The 22222-nt window shown below is 46.3% G+C and overlaps 1 protein-coding gene across 1 annotated transcript in view; it reads left to right on the forward strand.

Moving 5' to 3' along the window:
* The first annotated feature begins 1930 nt into the window (after positions 1-1930).
* LOC149354884 (uncharacterized) overlaps positions 1931-22222 on the forward strand; it is a 32380-nt gene continuing 12088 nt past the window's right edge. The window contains exons 1-2 of the mRNA XM_089583544.1: positions 1931-2263; positions 2359-2482. Coding sequence (XP_089439670.1) covers positions 2359-2482 — 124 coding nt within the window. The 5' untranslated portion in view covers positions 1931-2263. The remainder of the gene's footprint in view (positions 2264-2358; positions 2483-22222) is intronic.

Here is a 22222-nt window from a genome sequence, read left to right on the forward strand (position 1 = left end):
ACAATGTTTTGTATCTTGAAGTGTGGGTGCCATCTCTTACCGCAAGGTTTCGCCTGCTGATGGAACAAACCTTCTTAAAGTAGTTCGATTCGGAGCAGCATGTGTCCCAGTTGATTCTCTTTGGTCAGCCAGCAGAGTTCTTGGATGCCAGACGGTCTCGTTTTCAAGCTCCCCAAATCTGTTTGGTTGAATCCTTGCCTGGGCCACTAAATGTGTGAATACCATCACCTCATTTGTAGACGTCATCTTCAATGATATTCATCCACGCAATGCCAAATTAATGCATTTCCCTTTGTTAAATAATATGCTGCAAGACTACTTGACGACCTCCTGCTCACATGTTGCAACTGCAACCGACTGACGCCTCGGTGCGTGAAGAAAAGGCAGGGGGGGGGGGGTTCTTTCAATTTCTTGGCTGGTCTTTTTTTCTTGTCTTCGAGATTTTACCCTCATTTCTTTGGCTGAGTTTCTGGCAGTGGTTCTCGCTCTGTTTGAGATACCCAGTTGCTTTTCAGTGGTAATAATAATTACGGACTCATTATCTTTATGCTCTTTCCTATCCACATCTACTGAATTGCAGCCATTTTGAATACTCCAATTCCTCATCCCTCCAGATGTCCAATCAGTTCGGTTTGTTTGGGTCATAGGACGCAGGAACCTTCATTTAAATGAATCAGCTGATGCTTCATCGAAGCAGCCCTGAGTGGTCCAATCGTTGACCCCCTTCCAACCTGTGCGTTCATTAAGGCAGCACGGTTTTGTACGTACACTTTAATGAGAGAATTTAGCGCATCAGCGCTTATACTTCCTTGGACGATTTGCAGCACCTCCTGTTCCCTTGGAGGAGTAAAGGTGGATTCACACTGGTGAGTTGCAAAGGTCGCGTGACAGGTTTAAATCGATTTGCTACGCTCCCTCTCCGCTTTCCCAGTACTTCGAAAGCCGTAGCCTATTTCACGAAATCGGTCGTGCGACGTTTGCGACTCACCAGTGTGAACCTGCCTTAAAGCTTGGTGACATCGCAAACTTGAAGTTTCCTTCATGTGTCTACGTTGCCCTGTGCCGCAACTAAATTTTTACCTCTACTGACCTGGCCTTGTGATCACCCCAATGTGTCTGTATTGTGCTGAGCCCGAAACAGTAGAGCACTTTCTTCTCTATGGTCGTCGCTACTCATCGCTAAGGAGGCGACTGTTAGAAGTTCCTTTCCAGAAACGGTTTGTGCGTGTCTTATGTGGTTGTTGTATCCCTTGGCATTTCTATGCTTGAACATACCAATTGGAATGTTTGCTCCGCCGTTCAAAATTGTTGTCTGGAATCAAAACGTCTATCACCATAGGCTTTCGTAATGCCCCTTTTATTCATTATTTTGGCCCTCTTTTTTGCTCTTCTTATATCTGTTTCTCTTTTTCACTACTCCTAACCACCCTCAACCACCTGTGTCATGGAAACTGAGTTGCTCAAACTTATGATATCATCTTATGTTTGCTGCATGCATTTGCGAATATGGTAGTCACTGCCAATTGTCATGGCCAATCCGGGGGTAGGAAACTTCCACACCATTGCCCACCAAATGTCAGCGCCAATAACCCCCATGGCGGCCGGAGGGAAGACAACTAGAACATCGTATCTTTTCACGACAAAGGTATCTAGCACAAAGAACTTCATCACGGAGCCAGATTCGAACACCGCCAAGAGAACAGCCGCATATCGCGGTCGCTCAGACCACTCGGCCCTGGCCGCAAGCCTTATCGCGCTACGTGCGCTACTTGCGTGGGCAGGAATCATTCAATTTGAAGTATCAATTACCATCCAGTCGCCAGGTGCGCTGTAGTAGTTGAAACCAAAACTAACCGGAGTTTCCTACCGCTGGCCAAGGACATACCTCTCGTGGGTATGTGCCATTTTATGAGGCCAACAACAACAACAAATCTGTTCCACGGGGCGTTTCTGCCAACGGCGTAGAGGAAAATATAACACTGATAACTACTGCTCTTGCACAGTCACAACAGCTGCGTCACACCAGGAACTAGTGAAGCGCAAAATTGTCATTTTCGGGATTAATTTTGACCAACCCCAAATGTAGGCGCGACACAACCGGATTTCAGCGAACGACTATCATCATCATGTCATCGAAGCAGAGAGAGAAAGAGAAAGGTTGCGAGCTCTCGGGATAGGGCGCGTGACCATCTCGCGTGCTGGCGTTCTTAGCTAGTCATCAGTGGCTGTTCCTAAATGCAAGGCGTTCGCATCGGCACGTCAGGTAAACCTATTTGTCGCTGCCATAGACGCCACAGTGTGAGGGTGCCTGCTTTGCACAGTGGTATGATATGCCTCTTATTCTGCTTCCTGTTTCAGATGCGAGCTGGCATTTCGTCCATCTTTGTTCCGCGGCTAACCACCCTGAGCTATGTCCGCCATTCCTCGAGATTGGAGACAAAGGGCAGAGTCCACGTGTGGTCGGTCTCGTCTCAGCAGCCAGGTAAGCCGTGAACCCAAGTGGCCTTAGATTCTCGCGGGGCTCCGAGACAACTGCCTCGACGCTCAATGGCCATCGGGTGGGCTGCAGTTGCCTCCCATCAGCGTTCAATTTGCATCTATGCCGACTACATGCCCGGCGAGAGTTGGAACCCTAACAGGCAAGGTGCCTTTTTTATCAGCAATGACACATTCATTGTTTCTGCTGTGCCGCAGTGCACAGGCCCGGAAATAAATTAACTCGTCGTCAATAGCAGATGTAAGCATGGAATGCTTTTAGGACGTCTGATAAATGGTGGTAGCCGCACTCGGGTTGTGAGGAGGCTTCGTCATCAGCCATTTTTGTAAGCTGGGCCCCGCGCGCGGCTTCTTTCGCTGCTCGTGCCCAGCAAACCAAAAACCTCCCAGGGACGTCTAGCTTAGTGCACTGCACGGGCTCGGGCCGGCCTGAAAGCCCGGGCCCGGCCAGGCCCGCGGGCCGGGCTGGGCCGGGACATGACCTGTTTTGCCGGGCCTGGGCCGGGCCTGAAGTTGCGGGCCCGGGCCGGGCTCGGGCTTAAAGCTGCGGTCCCGAGCCGGGCTTGGCTCCATACAGAAACGGCTGGTGTCCGACTATTCATTATTGCAGAGTGAAGTACAGTCATGAAATTTATGAGCGTGAACACGGAAGCGCGTGGCAGATAGCCTCGAACCCTACTTGTGGCGGCACAAGGCGGCTGCTTTCCAAAATGCGGTGGAAAGGGTTACACCGCCTTGCCTGCTTTCGGTAAGCGGTAGAACACGCTTCCCTTTCCACTTTGTTTATGAAAGCGGCCGCCGCGTATCGCCACGAGTAGGGGTCGAGGGTATCCGGCACGCGCTCCCGTGTTCACGCTCATAAATTTTATGACTGTACACAACTGCAGCATTGGAGCAGCGACACGGATGAGCTGCGGGTTACAGTATGCACTGAGAAAAAAAAACCAAGCTTTATTCATTGATTTATTTATTTCCTAACTTCCACGCCGCGGTGGCTTAGTGATCAAGTTGCTTGATTACTGAGCCGGGGAACCAGGGTTTGCTCCTAGCGTCGGCGGCCGCATTTTTATTTAAGCGGCAAGCATGACATTAAGCCATGTACTTTGTAGTATCATTGCTCGTTGAAGGAACCCAGATGGTCGAAATGATCCGGAGCCCTCTGCTTCGGTATCTCTCACAGCCTGACTCCCCTTGGGCCCTTAAGCCCGAAAAACGTATCTTCTATTTTATAGCTATATTTTACACATGTGAGAAAATTCACAAACTAAAGCGCGTTTGTTTTTTTTTTTTTGATCAGCTGACTGGAACGTCTCGTAAATGAAATAGCCACAGAACCTCGCGAGAGTTTGCAAATCTCATCTCATAACCACATCTACCCCTCCTTGCTTCTTCAGCCTGGTTGTCATGACAAGTGTTCTGCCCTGTAAGTTATTACGTACTTCGCGCGTTATCTTCTGCTGCACTAGTAAGAGTAAAATTCAACCGGTCTTAATTGGCCATTTATCGTTCGTCATCCCAAAACATATCTACACACTATTAGAAATGCATTCGGGAAGAACATATTAGTTTAGGACGCTTATGGTCTTCAAACACACACCATGAAATACTCTAGCCTTTTAGCTTTTCGTTTCTGCTGAAAGGCGACCAGTTCGGCTATGAGTTCAACCTGTGATATCGCGTTCACTAAAAAAATGTCATCCCACTGCTTGCTAGGCAGCTTTAATGTTTTGTACTTCGCGGGCGGCTGAATATAACTGATTAAAATCATGGGGGAATGCAAATATTAGTCTATTACGCGCGTATGGAGCAATTTTTTTAGTTGGCGCTCGGAACTTCTTAGTTTATCTTTACGCACCTACACGAGATCATTGTTCAAAAGACGGGCCTGGCGAGCACTACTCTTAAACACTTCATTCTGGAGTAAAAAGAGGCAACTTTCTGCAAGCCAAACTGTGGTTTTAGAACCTTTGTCGGCCAGTTTCTGATCGGTTAGTAGCAGTGTACTTGCTCAGAGTGAGCAGTATACCTCAAGCGTTACTGTGAAATGTGCCGGGCCGGGCCCGGGCTAGGCTTCACTTCGAGATTCACGGGCCGGGCCGGGCTTCGTGTTTATTTTTCAGCGCAAGCCCAGCCAGGCCACTGGCTCGCTGTACTGTGCACGTCACTTCCGCTCCAATTAGTACGCAAGCATTAAAAGTAAATGGCTGTTCTAAAGAACTATCTACACAAACGTTTCATATGCATACAAAATGTAATGAATCTTTGAGAAACTAGATTTGAACGTTTAGTTTGGTCACGTGACTAGATTGCAATCACGTGACATGACGTGACTTTTGTCAACAGTCAAAATGGCCGCTTTAAAGGTCGTCGCGGCAAGTCACGGTAGAGTGCCATGGTTACAGGTTCTAGAGCACTGTATCACGGTGTTTTCGGGCAGTTGTACGCAAGTGGTTCCAAGACCAGTGCAAGCCGCCTAGCTGGATCCAGGATACTTGCCTCTGAATGGTTAAAGTGCGCCGATTCCAAGGTGCTTTGCAAGCCGCGCGGTTGGATGCTAGATATGCGTATTGCATTCGTAGGACGTACGCAGTGGCGATGTAACGAAGAGTTTGTGGCCGTGTTGCAAGCGTTTATAATTCCTGTGAGGATCACCACGGACAGCGACGAGTAACAGCTGCTCACCTTGGAGAAAGGAGGCTGCTCATGGTGAATTTCCTGTGCGTGCAGCATAAGCTACACAGCACAGTGACAGTGTCCGAGAAGTGAAAGTGGTTGCGGTCGGAGCTAGTGCTTCTCCGCCGAGGCAGAGAAGTGCGCACATGCGAAGGCTCACTACGCATGCAGTGTGTTCCGAATGCTGAAATGAATTTGGCGTTGTGCAGCTAGTCGTACTGGTTGCAGTGATCGCGACCGAAGCGACCGTTGTTATACGCATATCTCTTTTGCAATAACTGTCTGCAGGGAGGAAGCCTGTTTACATATTACAGTGACAACTACTGTGCACTGCTAGGGAAACGCTCGTCCCATCCTGTCTCTTCTCTCGTGATAGTCCTTTTTTGCGCCTTCCCCTGGCCAATTTTTTTTCTATCACAAATGTAAAACCACTGCTGTGTGCTATTTTGAATAACTCACTAATAATTAAAAATATATAACCTTAGCTATTTGAAAAATGTGATTTAGTAATTATGACGGTTGTTAGCAGCTTGTACTGCAGCCTGGCTTGTTCCACTCAGTGTGTTCGACTCGATAGAGGATTCGTGTGCAGTGTGCAAGTTAGCCTGAATGCAACTACTATGCGCATATATTTATTTATTTGGAACACTGCCAGCCTCTGGTTAAAACTTTAGCAGAGGGGCATTACATGTATCATAGTAAAGGATAACATTTCTAAAAGCAGCTGTGCAAAGGACATATTTATATGCGGTGATATTACCTGAAACAGAGGAAAGTTCTCGATGACCACATTATGCATAATAGAGCATTTTATTCGTTTGCCCGAGTGAACGAGTCAGTAGGCACTTTATTAGATCAATTTATTTTAATATTTATTATACCTCAACGGTCCTAAGTGGCAATACCTGAATGGTGAACTTTGACATGATGAGGCAAGTAGGAGCTTGATGAGTTTGCAATGTACTAATAAGGGAATAATTACTCATTAGCATCCAAGCGCAGCCATACAGCTGCAAAGAAAAGCTTTGTAGCTCTTTTTGTAGCCGTATGGCCGTGCTTGGGTGGATGCCAATGAGTAATGACTGCCTTATTAGAAATCATTTCAACCTTGAGGGATTCGTCTAAAATATTGGACCAACACCGCTCCCATTTCGAGCTCGCCCCATCATATGCTAGCCATCCCGGTTCGCGCACTTGGTAGGGCAACTGCCCCGGTGAGGCAGTAGTCCCGGGTTCGAACCCCAGACTAGGGTAACTTTTCCTCTAACTACAAAGTTTCTGTGGAACCTGAGTAGCTTTCTTTTGTAGCCGTATGGCTACGCTTGGGTGGGTGATAATGAATTACTCCCTTATTACAAACGTTCTCCACACTGGGGGATTCCTCAAAAATATTGGACTTGCATTGTCATTAACTGCATGGATTTCTACAGTGACCAGTTCGAAGGGCAAGAGGTTAGCAAGCATAGCCTTGCGAGATGGAAGACCATTCTAGCCTTTCGTGGCAAAAACAAATTGAATCTTGAAATGCAATGGCATAAGCTAAGGAAGGGACAGTGCTTGTGCAGCTAGTGCAGAAGGAACCATGAGCAGGAAAAGATTAGTTGGTTATGTGACAGTAAAGAGCAAAAAAAAACCTGCAGTTTCTACATGAGATGAAGAAATTAGAAGATTCATCTTTAGTGCTGTGACGCTGGAGCTTCTACAATAGTCTGAGAGAATAAAACAAGCAGCTCAGTTCTGAATTCATCCCAGGATCTGAGAAGAATTAGATTTATGCCATGCGGCATAACAATATTCTGCTGATGCCGCACAGGAGTTTTGAATGCAAGCAACATGGAAGACGGTGATAAGGACATGCTATGGTGTAAATATCCTGGGCTGTGGGTAGTTGTATAAGTTGTATAAGGTAGTTGTATCAGGAATTGCTCCAAAGCGACCTAAACAGGATTGAAAGCTGGTGTTCCACATGGCTAATGACGCTCAATGTAACAAAATGCAAATACATGCAGGTATCACGCAAGTGCACTAATATCGACTACACGTATTCACTCAGTTCAACCATCCTCACTAAAGCCGAATCATACTGGTATCTTGGAATCCATATCACGAGCAACCTCACTTGGTCCGAGCACATCACGAAGATTGCTGCTGATGCATCGAAAACACTCGGCTTTATCAGACGTCACCTCAGTTTCTCCCCTTCTTCCATTCGCAGCCAAGCCTACAAAACTTTCATCCGTAGCAAACTTGAATTTGCATCCCCAATATGGAACCTACATCAAGCCTACTTAATAGCCAGCCTAGAAGCCGTCCAAAACCGTGCAGCCCGCTTTATTTCCTCCAACTATGACACCCGCTCTAGCATTACCAAAATAAAATTATCTGCCAACATCGAGCCTCTCGCGCATAGGCGTAAAATTGCCCGTTTATCATTATTGCATAAATTGTACTATTGTTTTCCCTCACTTCGAGACTCCCTTCTGCTCCCTCCCCTCCGAACATCACGCCGTCTTTTCAACTCCATGAGCATCCTAAGACTCCATGGCTCCTCAAACGCATTTAACAAGTCATTTCTGCGTCTTGCCATTGAAGAATGGAATTCACTACTCGAATGTATTGTCACTGAACGCGATGCTCTTAAATTCCACCAATTGCTGTCATTTCACTTGAAATCCCAATGTGGGTAACTGTTGCCTTTGCATTTTATTTTGATGTTATGATTGTTTGATCTACTACTGCACCTGTCTGCCTGATTTATAAACATGTATTTCTTTTTTTCTCTTCCCCAAGCAACGAATGTTTCACTGTATTCTTTTTTATCACTGTTTTTTTGACTGTTTCACTGACAAGCAGGGCAAGCAAGCAATTGACAAGCAGGGCAAAATCATTGAGAGCGTCGAAACTTCGATGGACCTGCTTTCGTCAAACTATGAGGAAATTAAGACGTCGCTGGCCGCGCAGAACACTCAGGTAGCTGAACTAAAAAAGCATTGCGTTGAGCAGGCTGAGAGTTTAGCAGAGAAAGCTATTGTAATAAATGAACTTAGAAACACAGTGAACAATCTCGAAGCTTATTCTCGTAGGCAGAACATTGAGATACATGGAATTAAGAAAGCAGACAAGGAGGATCTGGTATCTGAATTGAAGTCACTTGCAAACAGGTTGGAAATCCCGGAAGAAACTGTTGAATGTGTAGAAGCCGTACACAGATTGCCGGCCAGAGATGGCAAAGTTCCTGTAATTCTTGTCAAATTCAAGTCAATGAGTGACCGTGAGCTCTGGCTTCGAAAGCGCTACACACTGAGTGACGAGAACATTTACATCAATGAGAACTTAACTGCCTATACTAAAAAGCTACTGTGGCTCGCTAAAAACGCTGCCAAGATAAAATCATACAAATATGCTTGGGCAAAGAATGGACACGTGTTCATGAGGAAAGTGGAGGGTTCTACTGTGATAAAGATACAGAATGAAGACGATATCAACAAACTGCAATGAACATGTGCGAACAGTTTGATTCATTTCCTGAATGGAATAAACACAGAGATCGCGTCTTCACGACGTCATGTTCAAAACCTGTACTCGACCTCGTACATGTAAATATCAGGAGCATTAGAAAGCACTGGGACCAGCTAAATGTCTACTTGTGTCAGTTATTAAAGCATTTAGACGTTGTGGTGTTAACTGAAATAAATGTAAATAAGCCAGAGGCTCTCGGGTTTATATTGCAGGGTTTTCAGTCATTCTCGCTCTGTCGTTCCTCAGGTAGAGGTGGCGGCGTCTTAGTGTTTGTTAAAGATGCATGGTTTGTTGAGGAATTAACTTGCACTTTTATGGCTGCAGAGGTTCTTGCGCTTTCTGTTAGTAATCATGATGAATCTTTTGTGGTTATTACTGTCTACCGTCCGCCTAACTCTGACCTGCAATTATTTCTTTCTGAACTTTCCTGCTTCCTGTGCAAACATTCTCAGAGTAATGTCATATTAGCGGGAGACCTTAACATTAACATTCTACAGCCAAAGAAAAGTGGTGTTGAGGATTATCTCGATTTATTAGCTGGTTATGGCATTGACAATACTATTCGTAGTTATACTCGAGAGGAATTTTCTGGTGCCCGGCTTACTCAGTCTTGTATTGATCACATTGCTGTAAGATGCCCAACATTAGACTTAATGGCTGCAGTGATACGAGAAAAAGTGGCAGATCATTATTTTCAGGCTCTTTGTTTGGTCAGCAGCGAACCTGTAACACCAATGTCGACTACGTACAATAACCATACTAGACGACCGACGTGTAAATGGCCTGATCCAGAACTTTGACTGGGAAAGCTTAACAATACATCATCACACGGACGCATATGATTTGCTTGTTAAGAAATTCAACGAAATTTACTCATGTTCCATGAGAGAGGTGAAGCAAAAACTAAGAAACCCTGAAAAGAAGTGGATAACAAATGACATGTTGGCGTTATCGTTTGAAAAAAGCAAGCTTTGGCAACTTTGTAAGAGTAGTCCCTCCGACACTGAGTTACAGAAGTTGTATCGTACAGTTCGGAATAAGCTTACATCAAAGTTAAGATTAGGAAAGCGGCGGTTTTACTCTGCTGAGTTTGTAAAATGCCGCGGTAATATGAAAAAAACGTGGGGACTTCTTCATGGCATAATGGGTAAAACTAAGAACAAAAATCTAGATACTGAATTAAGCCGTACCTTTGGCAGTGAAAGTAATCAATCTACGGCGGACTCGTTCAGCGAACAGTTTGCTACATCTGTGAAGGACTTAAAAGCACAACCGCAAGCGCCTCCGGCGCCATACAACGGTCCAAACGTATCAAACTCTGCGTACTTACCGACGGTTGATGACACTGAGTTATGGAATATTCTTCAGGTCCTCCCACTGAGCAAACCTCCTGGATACGATAAGATCAGACTACGTGATGTAAGAAATAATTACAGCAAACTAAAAACTGTGCTCCTGCATATTCTTAACGGTTGCTTCTCAACAGGGGAAATACCACAAGGTATGAAAATATCCGTTATACGGCCCATCTATAAGTCGGGCAAAAAAACTGATAAAAGGAACTACCGACCAATCGCTATATTGCCTACCATTACTATTTTAATGGAGAAAATCGTATATCAGAGCATGTTGTCGTTTTGTGACAGATTTGATATCCTAAATGGCACACAGTATGGCTTCCGGCGCGAGACTAGCACTGTAGATCTTCTAGAAGATTGTTGTGACAATATTAACATGCATATAGATAGAAATGAGATTGTCCTTGGATTGTTCTTAGACTTAACCAAAGCTTTCGACACAGTGGACCACGGCATTCTGTTGCAGAAATTAGAGAACATTGGATTTCGCGGACCTTACCTCATATTTTTCTCAAACTACCTTTCAAATCGTGTTCAGGTTGTGCGAGTCAAAGATAATTTCAGCGACTTCAAACCTCTTCTATATGGCGTGCCACAAGGCTCCGTTTTAGGACCTTTCCTTTTCAATATTTATGTAAATGACTTGGCATATCTTAGACTGAATTCGGTACTCTACCAGTACGCTGATGACACAGCGCTCCTTGTTCCGAATGAGTCGTACAACAGGGCTGCAGAGCTGCTACAAGCGGATGTTAAAAAAGTGTGTGATTGGTTTTCAGGTAACCAGATTTACATTAACAAGCAGAAAACGGCTCTGGTTTGTTTTCGAAATCCGCACAAAAAGGTCACATTAAAGGAATCTGTTATTGTGCACGGTACTTTCTGCCCTAGATGTCAATGTGTTTCACTGCCCTTGTCTGAAAGAGGCAAATATCTAGGTATTCATCTCGACGCCAACATGTCTTGGTCTTTTCATGTTGAGCATATCATCAAACGACTCCGTGTAACTTCTATGTATCTTTACAGAATGAAATTCAATACTTCTGTTAGGTTGCGTCAGCTTGTGTTTAAGGCTATAGGAGAGTCTATATTAAGGTATGGTGTCACTGTTTATGGCTCATGTGCGTTGTCTAGAAGGAGCCAAATCGATAGATTACAACACAGAATTTCCGCAAACATTTTGTATGGCACGTCTAAGGAGACCTTAGATAGTGCTGAAAGAATGATTGCAGCTGATGTGTACTTCATTCAAGATTTATTTACACATGTAGTAATTAGTAGAAACTACTTTTCTAATAACTTTAAGCTTCCTGTGAACAAACCTAAAATACTAAGAAAAGTAGAGTCGTTTAAGCTTCCCAAGATATATACACACTATGGAAAAAGGTGCCGAATGTTCTACATCCCATTCCTTTTTAACCAGCTTCCAACAAAAATACTATCATTGCAGACTATCAAAGAGGTCAAATCACAAGTAAAATCCTGGCTAGTTACGTCTAGAACCTTTAAAACGGTACACTGACATAATGGCTCGAAACACTTTTAAGGTCTTGTTGATATGTGTTACGAAGCACGGTTGCTTTTTTGTTGTTGTTGTTGTTGCATCCTCATAATCTATGTATTTAACCTACTTTTTCAGTGTGTACAAGTGTGATTGTTGTTCCTATCAATATGTTTTTTTTTTTCTCTCTTTTATATTGCAAACCATGTAATTTTGTCTGTACTGAGTCTGCACTTTGTTTGATTGCCGTGGCCCGCCCACAAGCGCCCTGTCTTGCGCTTCCGCGGGCACACATACTTCCATGTGTAAATATGACAAAATAAATATGTATGTATGTATGTATGTATGTATGTATATTTTTTTAGACCTAATAATGTCATTACTTGCTTCGATGTTGCCCCCCCCCCCCCTATGTTATACCCCTCCAGGGGTCTTTAAGGGTCAATAAATGATGATGATGATGATGATGAAGGATTGTTAGGTGAGACCATGTTACATTGTCAGCCAGTTCGGGTATCCACCGAGATATGTGACAGTTACGTCATTTCCTTTCCTCAAAAACCAATTTTTTTTTCAGTATGCAGCGAATATGCCTTTCTCAGTAAGGCCTTAAGTAGGCAAGATGTAGTTATCCTGAAAGTAAAAAAACGTTAGTGCATTCTTAATAACATTAGCAAACAGGCTAGTCGAGAGCATCCGAAATATTGTTCTGAGAACTGAAATACTGTTATTGATTGCAGAGGGCAGACTCCATAGTCGTCAATGAAGGCACGTTAGGAAACACTGAAAGGAAGCTCATATTGTATTTAATAAAACCTCGGGCCCAAGGGCAATGCCTTGGGGACACCCGAGATTACAGGAAAAAAGCAGGACGCGTAAGAATTCGTATGGGAATTCTGTTGACGGCTGGCTGTTAAAGCTTGGAATCAGTTTATAGCAACTGGATTCAAGTTATAGCATGAGAAATTACGCCTAATTTATATAAATGAGGGATTTTATCACACGCTCTTTCAAAGCCCAGAAAAAAAAGCATTAAGGGGGATGTTGCCGTTGAGGGAGAATGAGAGCAAGTTGGCTATCGCAGGAATGCTTTCTAAAGCCTTGCCAATTTGGATGAAACAATTTAATTGGCCATAACATTATAGCACCACAAGAGTATAAATTATGTTTACAATTGGGCGCACATGCCAACGGCACAAATTGGGTCATAGGTGCTGGGTGATGATTGGCAAGACACATACAGGGGCTAAGCTATGATGAGACAGGAGGCTATCTTCATGGCATGCACAAGATATATCGACTGTTGCGGAAATATACGCGCCCCGTAAAATGATTCTTTCAGCTAAACGGGCGCATTGTTCGAGCTCAAATTTCGCACAGAAATGGCATTTGATCGGCAGAATTGTTTAATACCACGTTTGCTTGGGGTACTTACCTGATTCGAACAGAATAAGTCGGATATTCACATCGTCTGCGGCGACGACGAAGGAAATTAAGCCGCTCTGTCAGCGATCGCACTGGTGGCGCCATCTCGTTTGTTCGCCGCGAAGTTTAAGCAAATGTGGGGGATGTTTGCGGGAAGTTTGAAGGCTCTCTTTCAAATGTTTTTTAATTGGTCACAAAAAACGCAGTTTGGCAGAAACTGCGCGAAATTCGCAACGTTTCGAATGCCTTTAGCAATAAATCTTTTCGAGCTTCGAGTGTCGTCTGCTTTCGTCTGTTCGCTACCGACTGCAGCTTCTGAGTCTGTGCTTTCAGTCTTGCCTTCTTTCGTAAAGTACGGAAGCTTACTACCGACAAATGAGACCGTACACTGACGAAGAGAAGGCCATGGCCGTGTCATGGATGTGCGCATCCAATTCCATGCGCTTCGTGCGTAAGAAGTTTCGTGCGGAGTTCCATCGTCGACCGCCGCATCGAGAATCTCTGGAAAGGTGGGTCGACAAGTTTCTGTCAACTGGAACTGTCGGAAGAACGAAAAGATGCGATGTTGGAAGCTCCAGGAGTTTTATTGCTGATGCAATTGAGGGCGCTTTCGACTCAAACCCACGGCTTTCCTGCCGACGCGCAGGTTCGGCACCACAGCGTCAACAGTGAGCCGACACCTTAGGAAGAAAGGGCTGCGTCCTTTCAAAGTTCGCGTGCTCCAAGAGCTTACCGCCCAGGACCTGGCACAACGATTGGAGTTCTGTCGCGCAGAACAGAGAAGAATTGCTGCAGACCCTGGACATCTGCAGTTCATACTGTTCACTGATGAATCTATTTTCCATCTTGACGGCGCAGTGAACAGCCAAAATACGCGCCAGTGGTCCCGGGAAAACCCCAGGTTTTCAACAACACGTCCTGTTCACTCTCCAGGTGTGGCAGTTTGGTGCGGGATTTGGAGAGAAGGGGTCGTAGGACCATTTTTTTTTCAGTGATACTGTCACTGCCGACTCTTACCTGTCGCTGCTGCAGAACGATGTTCTGCCTGAACTGAACGAAAGACACATGCAGCAAGAGGTGTGCATTTTCCAGCACGACGGTGCCCCAGCGCACTACGCCTCAAAGGTTCGGCGTTTTTTGGATGAAAATTTCACGCGCAAGTGGATGGGCCGCGGGTCCGAAAACATGCCCTGGCCTCCGAGGTCACCTGATCTCACCCCGTGCGATTTTTTTGTTTGGGGCTTCATAAAATCGCTTGTATACAGCGCCGGCACACTGACGAGCATCGCTGCGCTCAAGGCCCGCATTGAGGACGCGTTTGACCAGATCACTGATGAAATGCGGGCAAACGTGTTCAGAAACTATGAAGAGCGCCTGGAGAGGTGCATCCAAGCCAACGGCGGCCACTTTGACGTCTGAGCTGCACAGGATCTCAAGAACAAGTCGCGAAACGGCCCTTATCAGGGCCACCAAAATCCTGCCTGGTGGGAGCTAACGCACCGCCGCTACTCCTTACCCGATCCTCTGCAAATAAAGGAGAACCAAATGGTATCTACACAGATAAAATAATGCAAAAATGCTTTCAGGAGGGTGTCAGAGCGCTCATAGCGTTTATTCTGTGGCAGTGTACGACATCAAACCGCACCGGTAGCGAACAGACGAAAGCAGACGACACTCGAAGCTCGAAAAGATTTATTGCTAAAGGCATTCGACACGTTGCGAATTTCGCGCAGTTTTTGCCAAACTGCGTTTTTTGTGACCAATTAAAAAACATTTGAAAGAGAGCCTTCAAACTTCCCGCAAACATCCCCCACATTTGCTTAAACTTCGCGGCGAACAAACGAGATGGCGCCACCAGTGCGATCGCTGACAGAGCGGCTTAATTTCCTTCGTCGTCGCCGCAGACGATGTGAATATCCGACTTATTCTGTTCGAATCAGGTAAGTACCTCAAGCAAACGTGGTATTAAACAATTCTGCCGACCAAATGCCATTTCTGTGCGAAATTTGAGCTCGAACAATGCGCCCGTTTAGCTGAAAGAATCATTTTACGGGGCGCGTATATTTCCGCAACACGCGATATGTGCACACTGTGTCCTGTCCAGCTGTTGCATTCTCCAAGATTCACAGGGCTTAAGTGTGCTGTCGGGTAAACTGCTGGAAAGACGGCATGTCGACGATGTACTAAGGATGAGAATGACAGAACAAGAATGGCTACTGGGTGCGGTGGTGGTGATGTTCTTTCCTGTCGTCTTTGTTCTTTGTAGTTTCACTAGCTCCACAGGCCTTGTTTTCCTATCCGCTGTTTCAAAGTGGTGTCAGGTAAAGCCAATTGTTACTCTACAACCACCAAACTGCTGTGCCATACTTTAATCAGCTTTCATAATTTGCAATGGCAAATTTACTTCTTAAGTCGTCTAGGCAAATAACACAGCTGAATAACTTGTGTCATCATCAGGACTAAAAATAACTATAATTTCATTTATACAGTCATGCCTCGTTAATACAGACCCCATTATGGATTCAAATTATGGACAGTATTTCTGGGGGCAAAACTTTTTCAATGCACTCACACCTCAATAACATGAAAACTCGCTCATAACACAGTGGACAGAGTGAAAATAAATACAGCTCTTTGTCGCATAATTGTGCAGAGTGCAAAGACTGTTAAGACTTCTTGAATTTGAGTAGATAAGTCAAGCACAGCCTGAATCATATGCTTTTTTTACACACCGTAATTGCCATCATACTGCTTGTCGCACTGTGTGCAGAGAGTTTTGTGTTAACCCATGAACTGCCAGGCCCAGCGACTCCTCCTGCTCAAACACTTTCTGGATACCAAAGCACTTCTTTTTCTGGTGTCAAAAGCATTGTCAGTGCTCGGCGACTCACATCCTGGCTCAGATTACTCATTGCACAAAATAAATTAAGCTGCTTAACAATAAAGAACAGAGTCGCAAGCTTACATTATAGGCTCACAGATGCCTCTCCGCAGCCCACAATGCTATAGCACTTTTTAAACGGAGTGCACTATGTCACAACCTAAACCGAGAACTACTCCTCTGGCTCAGCCCACCATCATGCAGAGAAGTTTGTGTTGTCACCAATTCTTCATGCAAATATTTTTGCAGACATAGGTCCACACAGCAGGCAGGAAAAAAAAAACGACGCTCCGCAAGAGACCACTGCACTACACACCGATGTTTTCGCGCGTCGTAACCCGAGCATCCATAATCACAAAATGTACTGCATGAAGCAGCAACACGCCGAAGAATGGCGACGCTGTTGTTGTCGCGGAAGAAAACAGTTCGACGGCCGCGCAGCCAGGATCGCGTCACGTCGCACACACAGCAGTTTCGAAGCACAGTACCTACACGAAGCGCGATCAAAATCGGTGATGGATACGTAACAGAACAACGTCGTATAACAACGCTCGCTTCGGTTGCAATCACTGCAACCAGTACGACTAGCTGCAGAACGCCAAGTTCATTTCAGCATTCGGAAAACACTGCGTGCGTAGTGAGCCTTCGCACGTGCGCACTTCTCTGCCTCGGCGGAGAAGCACTAGCTCCGACCGCAATCACTTTCACTTCTCGGACACTGTCACTGTGCTGTGTAGCTTATGCACGCACAGGAAATTCACTATGAGCAGCCTCCTTTCTCCAAGGTGAGCAGCTGTTACTCGTCGCTGTCCGTGGTGATACTCACAGGAATTAGAAACGCTTGCAACACGGCCACAAACGCTTCGTGACATCGCCACTGCGTAGGTCCTACGTCGGTTTGAAGATACGCATATCTAGCATCTAACCGCGCGGCTTACATAGCACTTTGGAATCGACGCACTTTAACCATTCAGAGGCAAGCATCCTGGATTCAACTAGGCGGCTTGCACTAGCCTTGGAACTACTTGCTTACAACTGCCCGAAAACCACGCCGAAAACACCGAGACACCGAGCGGCCATTTTGACTGTTGACAAAAAGTGACGTCATATCACGTGATCGCACTCTTGGGTGCATGGAGGAAAAAAAAACTAAGGATGGAGCATGACGTCACGCGGCCAGCGTTCGCAAGCTGAGTGTTTTGAAGTCGTTTTCTCTCTGTTTTTCGCTCTCCGAGCCGGTCCTTTATGTTTTGATTCCGGTATGTTTTAGTGCGCACGTATGCGCGACCCGCGGCGCGAGCGTCTACAGCAAGGAAGTTGATCTACAGTTAGTCTGCCGCGCTAATCGGCGCATGCGCGCGCGCAGCGGGGCTAGACTTTACCGCACGCTATCACGTGCTGCGATCACGGGGGGGGGGGCACACTCTTTTTTGCTATATCTTTACTTGTTAAGACTAGGCTTCAAGGTTGTCGCCGGACGCTCCCTCCTCAGTTTTTTTTCCTCCATGCTTGGGTGTCGTCTGCTCGTGTGCGCCTAGTCACGTGACCAAACTAAACGTTGAAATCTAGTTTCTCAAAGATTTATTATATTTTGTATGCATACGAAACGTTTGTGTAGATAGTTTTGTAGAACAGCCATTTACTTTTAATGCTTGCGTACTGATCGGAGCGGAAGTGACGTGCACAGTACAGCGAGCCAATGAGCAGTGGCCTGGCTGGGCTTGCGCTGAAAAATAAACACGCGGCCGGGCTCGCTAGAGCGATAATTTAGCGGGCCTGGGCCGGGCCCGGGCTTGAAGCCGCGGACCTGGGCCGGACTCGGGCTTCAAGTCTCGGGCCGGGCTTGGGCCTCAAATTGAGGCCCGTGCAGTGCTCTAGTCTAGCTAGACGTTTCTGAGAGGTTTTTGGTTTGCTGGGGTGGTATGTAGCGGCCCGCGTGACGTGCGCGAGGTGGCGCCAGCACGCACTGCGCGGAACGGTGGGACTTCCCCTCGGCCGAACGCCGCTTCCGCCGTTCAGTGCACACAATCGCCGCGTGCTGGTGCCCTCTGCTGTTCTTTGGCACGTATCCAGTATTAGTCACGAAGGTCGCTACAGGTGCTTAAAGGGCCACTGACCACCCTTTTCTACCTTTCTGGTAGTGAGGCGTCCCTGGAATGTGCGGCCACAAATATTTTTTGAAAAGACTCATTAATAGCGAAGTTATAGCTATTGCAATCATGCTACTTCGCCATGCTCCTTTTCGTCTGTCCCCTCCCCGAGATTTTGAAGTGATAGCTTCACTACTAGAGGTCTCAGGCTAAGATTGCAGTGAGTTGCCGATTACCTTCAAGGCTCAGCCAATGTCAAACCTTGCAATTTATAAGTTTAGAGAACTGGTGGACGGTCAGTGGTCAAGCAGTTGGACAGGTCAAGTCAAGGTCAAGCCAGGGACATCAAGATCATGTCAAGGTCAGCCTAAATTTGGTCACAAGACTTAGGCTTGCCGAGGAGCCGAAACGCGGCATTTACGTAATAGGGCATGATGTCACGCCATCTTTAAAGGGATACTGAGGCGGTTTTCGAATCAGCTAATTTTTTAGGGTTTTGAAGTAGTTTCATTGCTGATCACGTCTGTGAAATTATTTTTTCGATTTTGGCTAAAACAGTGGCGCAATCACCAATTAAAAACGCAATGTTCAAATTTCCCGCGCCCCGCGCGAGCGTAGGAGAGAACAGCGGAGAGGGAAACCTCGTCCATGTCGGCCAACGTGATGTCACGTTGAGGAGCCGGGGATACTTCGGCGCACCCGAGCGAGCTTTCAGCGCGTGTTGTTTCTCGTGCTGCGAGCGTTGTGACGTACAAAGCATGTTAGCCGACCCTGAGAATCAGATTTAACACGAGGTACTACTCTGCGTTCGTGTCCATGAACAAATACGGCCGAGACTGTGTCGTCTTCCACTGTTTTTCGCAAGATCATAAGCTCGCAGCGCAAGCGCTCGCTGCTGTGAAGAAGAATTCAAGCTGCCCAAAGCAAGCCTACTCTGCTCGAAGCACTTTCATAAGAGCGGCTACATGCAGAGCTTGTCCCTAATGTGACCTCTGGAGATTTGTGTCGAAAAGGCGCGGCTGAACCACGACACAGTTCCTTCGATTTTCTCGCGCATGAGAGGCGTGTCACCATTCCGAAGAAGCGCCTCTTTTAAAAGTAGAAATATGCTCACTCAGCCCCTAAAGAAACCTTATAGAGGCTTAAGCATGTGTCACTCTCCTCAGCTTAGGTGATGACCAGACCACCTGAGGCGTGCTCAGCAAGACTCGGTTAGTGATTCTATACTCGGTTCGACGTGTCCAAGCAAGCAAGCAACCAGGCAAGCAGAGCAAAGCACAATAAAGCAAAGCAAGCAAGCATCGAAGCTCTTCATATGCGGCATCTCGTTTAATAGTAGCTAAGCGATTAAAATGAAAGCGTTCGACGTTGATTTCGGATGCAAATTTATGAGAGAAATGAATGCCAACCGAGTTTTTGCAAAAAACACCGCAACCTTACTCGGTTTTCTTCAAGTTGTGGCAGCGGGCGAGTTGCAGCTAGTCTGGCTTTTAAGCACACATATAGTTGGCAACTACTTCACTGAACCTAAACTGCAAATCTAGGAAGGGCGAACGTTTCCGAGGCAGCGATTAATATTTTCTGGCATCTGCTGAACGCGCCACGAGTGAAGCAGCAGCCTTGTGCGCGTATTTGGCTCGGTTTCCAGCACACAATGATTGCGTCACTGTCCTGTGGTCACATGCCTCGCAGTGCTTGGCCACTGTGCTTCGCTAATTTTGACATCAACTTTGTGCTCCTTCATTGTTTCCTTGAAATACTTTCTTGCCCCAACCTGCAACGCCGGGTACTGAGAACAGGATTTTTTGTACACAGTGCTTTGGGCCTTTTCTTTAGGATGACGCTCTTCCGGGCGAGCCAGGAGGCGTCCGGCGGTGGTAATTGACTTGAGTATTGTTCGCACCCCTTTCTTTCCGAGAATACGAGCCGAGGTTGTGCTGGCACCTTTTACGCATGGTCTGCATCGCGTCTTTGCCGCTGGCGTATGCTTGTGCTAGGCGTAGAATTTTTTGCTTGTGTCTTTTTTGGTTTCAGGCGATACGTGGAATGAGCAAACTGTAGTATCCTTTTCTTCGGATGTCAATAAAAAAAAATAGTCGCCGTATTCGCTCTTATACAACGCAACGACACGGAAAGCTGCGATCTGCACTCAACGCAGCGCCGGATCCGCATCGGCAGCTTCTCCAGTCCTCAAAGTGACGTCACAACCTCTCTTGACCAATCACGGGCGGCGGCGCGCCGCGCGGCGTGCCCCGCGGCACAGGCCGCATATTTCGGCTAAAAAAGGCAATTCGTGCTTGTTTTTGCCTTATTTGGATGCGATATTCCAGTATACAGCATGAAAAACTATAGGACGCCGCTCTCTATATTCCTCCTTGGGTCTCCTCGCGGTGTTTCGTCGAGTTTTTTTTCTTCCTCCTTCCTCGTGCCAGCCTCTTTCAGCCGAAGCTGAAGGGGGCTGTTCAATGCCTGAAGTAGCCTTGGATCGTGGACGCAGTCATCGGAAGGACGTAGTTATTCGCAAGCCTCTGTATCCTTGACCATTGTGTCCAGAAGGCTGATGCGTTGGAGCCAGATACGACTCAAGGCATAATCTCAATAATACGACTCAAGGCATAATAATAGATCGTGGTTCGACTCCAGTCGCTGCGTGCGCATCCAATGATGAAACAGCGTTGTCACATTTTATCCGCACACTGAACGATAGAGAGACGCGATCAGCTCGACCACCTCAGCAAATTAGCGAGTACATCTTTTCATATATCTGTTTTTGTCAGTGACATCCCCAGTTAGCCTCCTTTTCATGCATGTATGTTTTTTCTTTTTATGAGGCCTCCGCACAGTTTTACGACCGGAGGGGCGGGAGTCACGTTTGTTCAAAATGCACGGCGAACCATTGGGCACCATCCAGCCTTTCTTGGAAATGCACGTTTGCGCTTCTCTGTTTGTGTTTGTGTGTTCTATGTGTTTGTGTCGTTTCTCTGCTCCTAAGTTCCTGTCTTTCAACGGAGCCGAGAAAAACCAGAACAATGGCAGTGCAGACAATGTGTGCGGAACGGTCGAGTGTGCAAGCGAGGGAGGTCTACAACACACGGCACATGCACAGGACACACTGAGGCATACATGAACTGGCATAAGTAACTAAAAACCTTGTTTTGAGAGGAGGGGCTTGCATGCGTATGCGAAAACAGAAGGCGCTAGGGAAAGAGTGCGCACAATGAGCAGACGATGTGACGAACCTTCGCCCATCAGTCAGGACAACGCACCAATGGAATGCGTTTCACAAAGGTTTTCAAGATGACGTCAGCTTGAAGGCTCGGGAGCCAGAGTAGAGGATGAGGATGTTTGCGTCTCAAAGGAAAGAGCGAACGAGCTTTGATTTGAATTGTTACACCTTTTTGGGGCACGCATGGCTCTAGTAATTTGCACAGGGGATCTTTGATTCATCTATGCACTGGGCTTGTTTAAAATGTCCAGACCCCTGGTCAGTGGCTGTAAAGCGCAGCAGCGTGCAGCTGCTTCTCTTCTTCGTGCAGGCAGCGCGTGCAAAGTTGCTCACTGCATTTGTAGGGTCCCTTTTGCTGTTTGAAGCGCTATAGTGCTTGCCGGCTCTACAGACACCTCCGCGAACAATCGCGGTGCAGAACGGGCAGATGAAAAATTAAGATATCTAATCCCCAGCGCGAGAGGCTATCAGTTGGAAGTCGCAGTTTGGGAGACTTTTCCAGTGTGATTCCAATCTGCAATCAGGATTAGCTCTTTGAATCTGCGAAGGAGCGAGATATCTTTCTGCACGTAATAACTAAAGAGATTAATTCAAATTGCACATTGAAACACAACTACGATTCTGCAGAGCAAGACAAGCTGCTCCATATCATTGATTTGAATATGCTATAAGGCATGAGGAAACAATGCTGCTGTGATTTATGACTGACCACTGCATAGTGCAACACAAAGCACACGGGAAATAAAGGTAGACAGGATAAGCGCCATTAGCCCTGGATAACGCTTGTCCTTTCTTCCTTTGTGTTTTGTGCTTTGTGTTGCGCCATGCAGTAGCCCATCTTATATTATGAGCCAACTACCCCCGAAACAATGGTTATCGTGCTGCTCTGTTTCCCCCCCCCCGCTGGTTTGAATCCTGCTCGGGGCTGCAGGTTTTCTCCTGGAAGGTTTTCAAGGAAGAATTCACTAGGGGGAGAGTCTGTGCAGTGGAGTCTCCTTGATTGTTTTTCTCCTTTGTACCATTCGTGCGCTTTGTTTAAAGACAGAGCCATTC

The sequence above is a fragment of the Amblyomma mixtum genome, chromosome 3 (assembly GCF_055824585.1).
Source record: "Amblyomma mixtum isolate Tamu chromosome 3, ASM5582458v1, whole genome shotgun sequence".
Lineage (NCBI taxonomy): Eukaryota > Metazoa > Arthropoda > Arachnida > Ixodida > Ixodidae > Amblyomma > Amblyomma mixtum.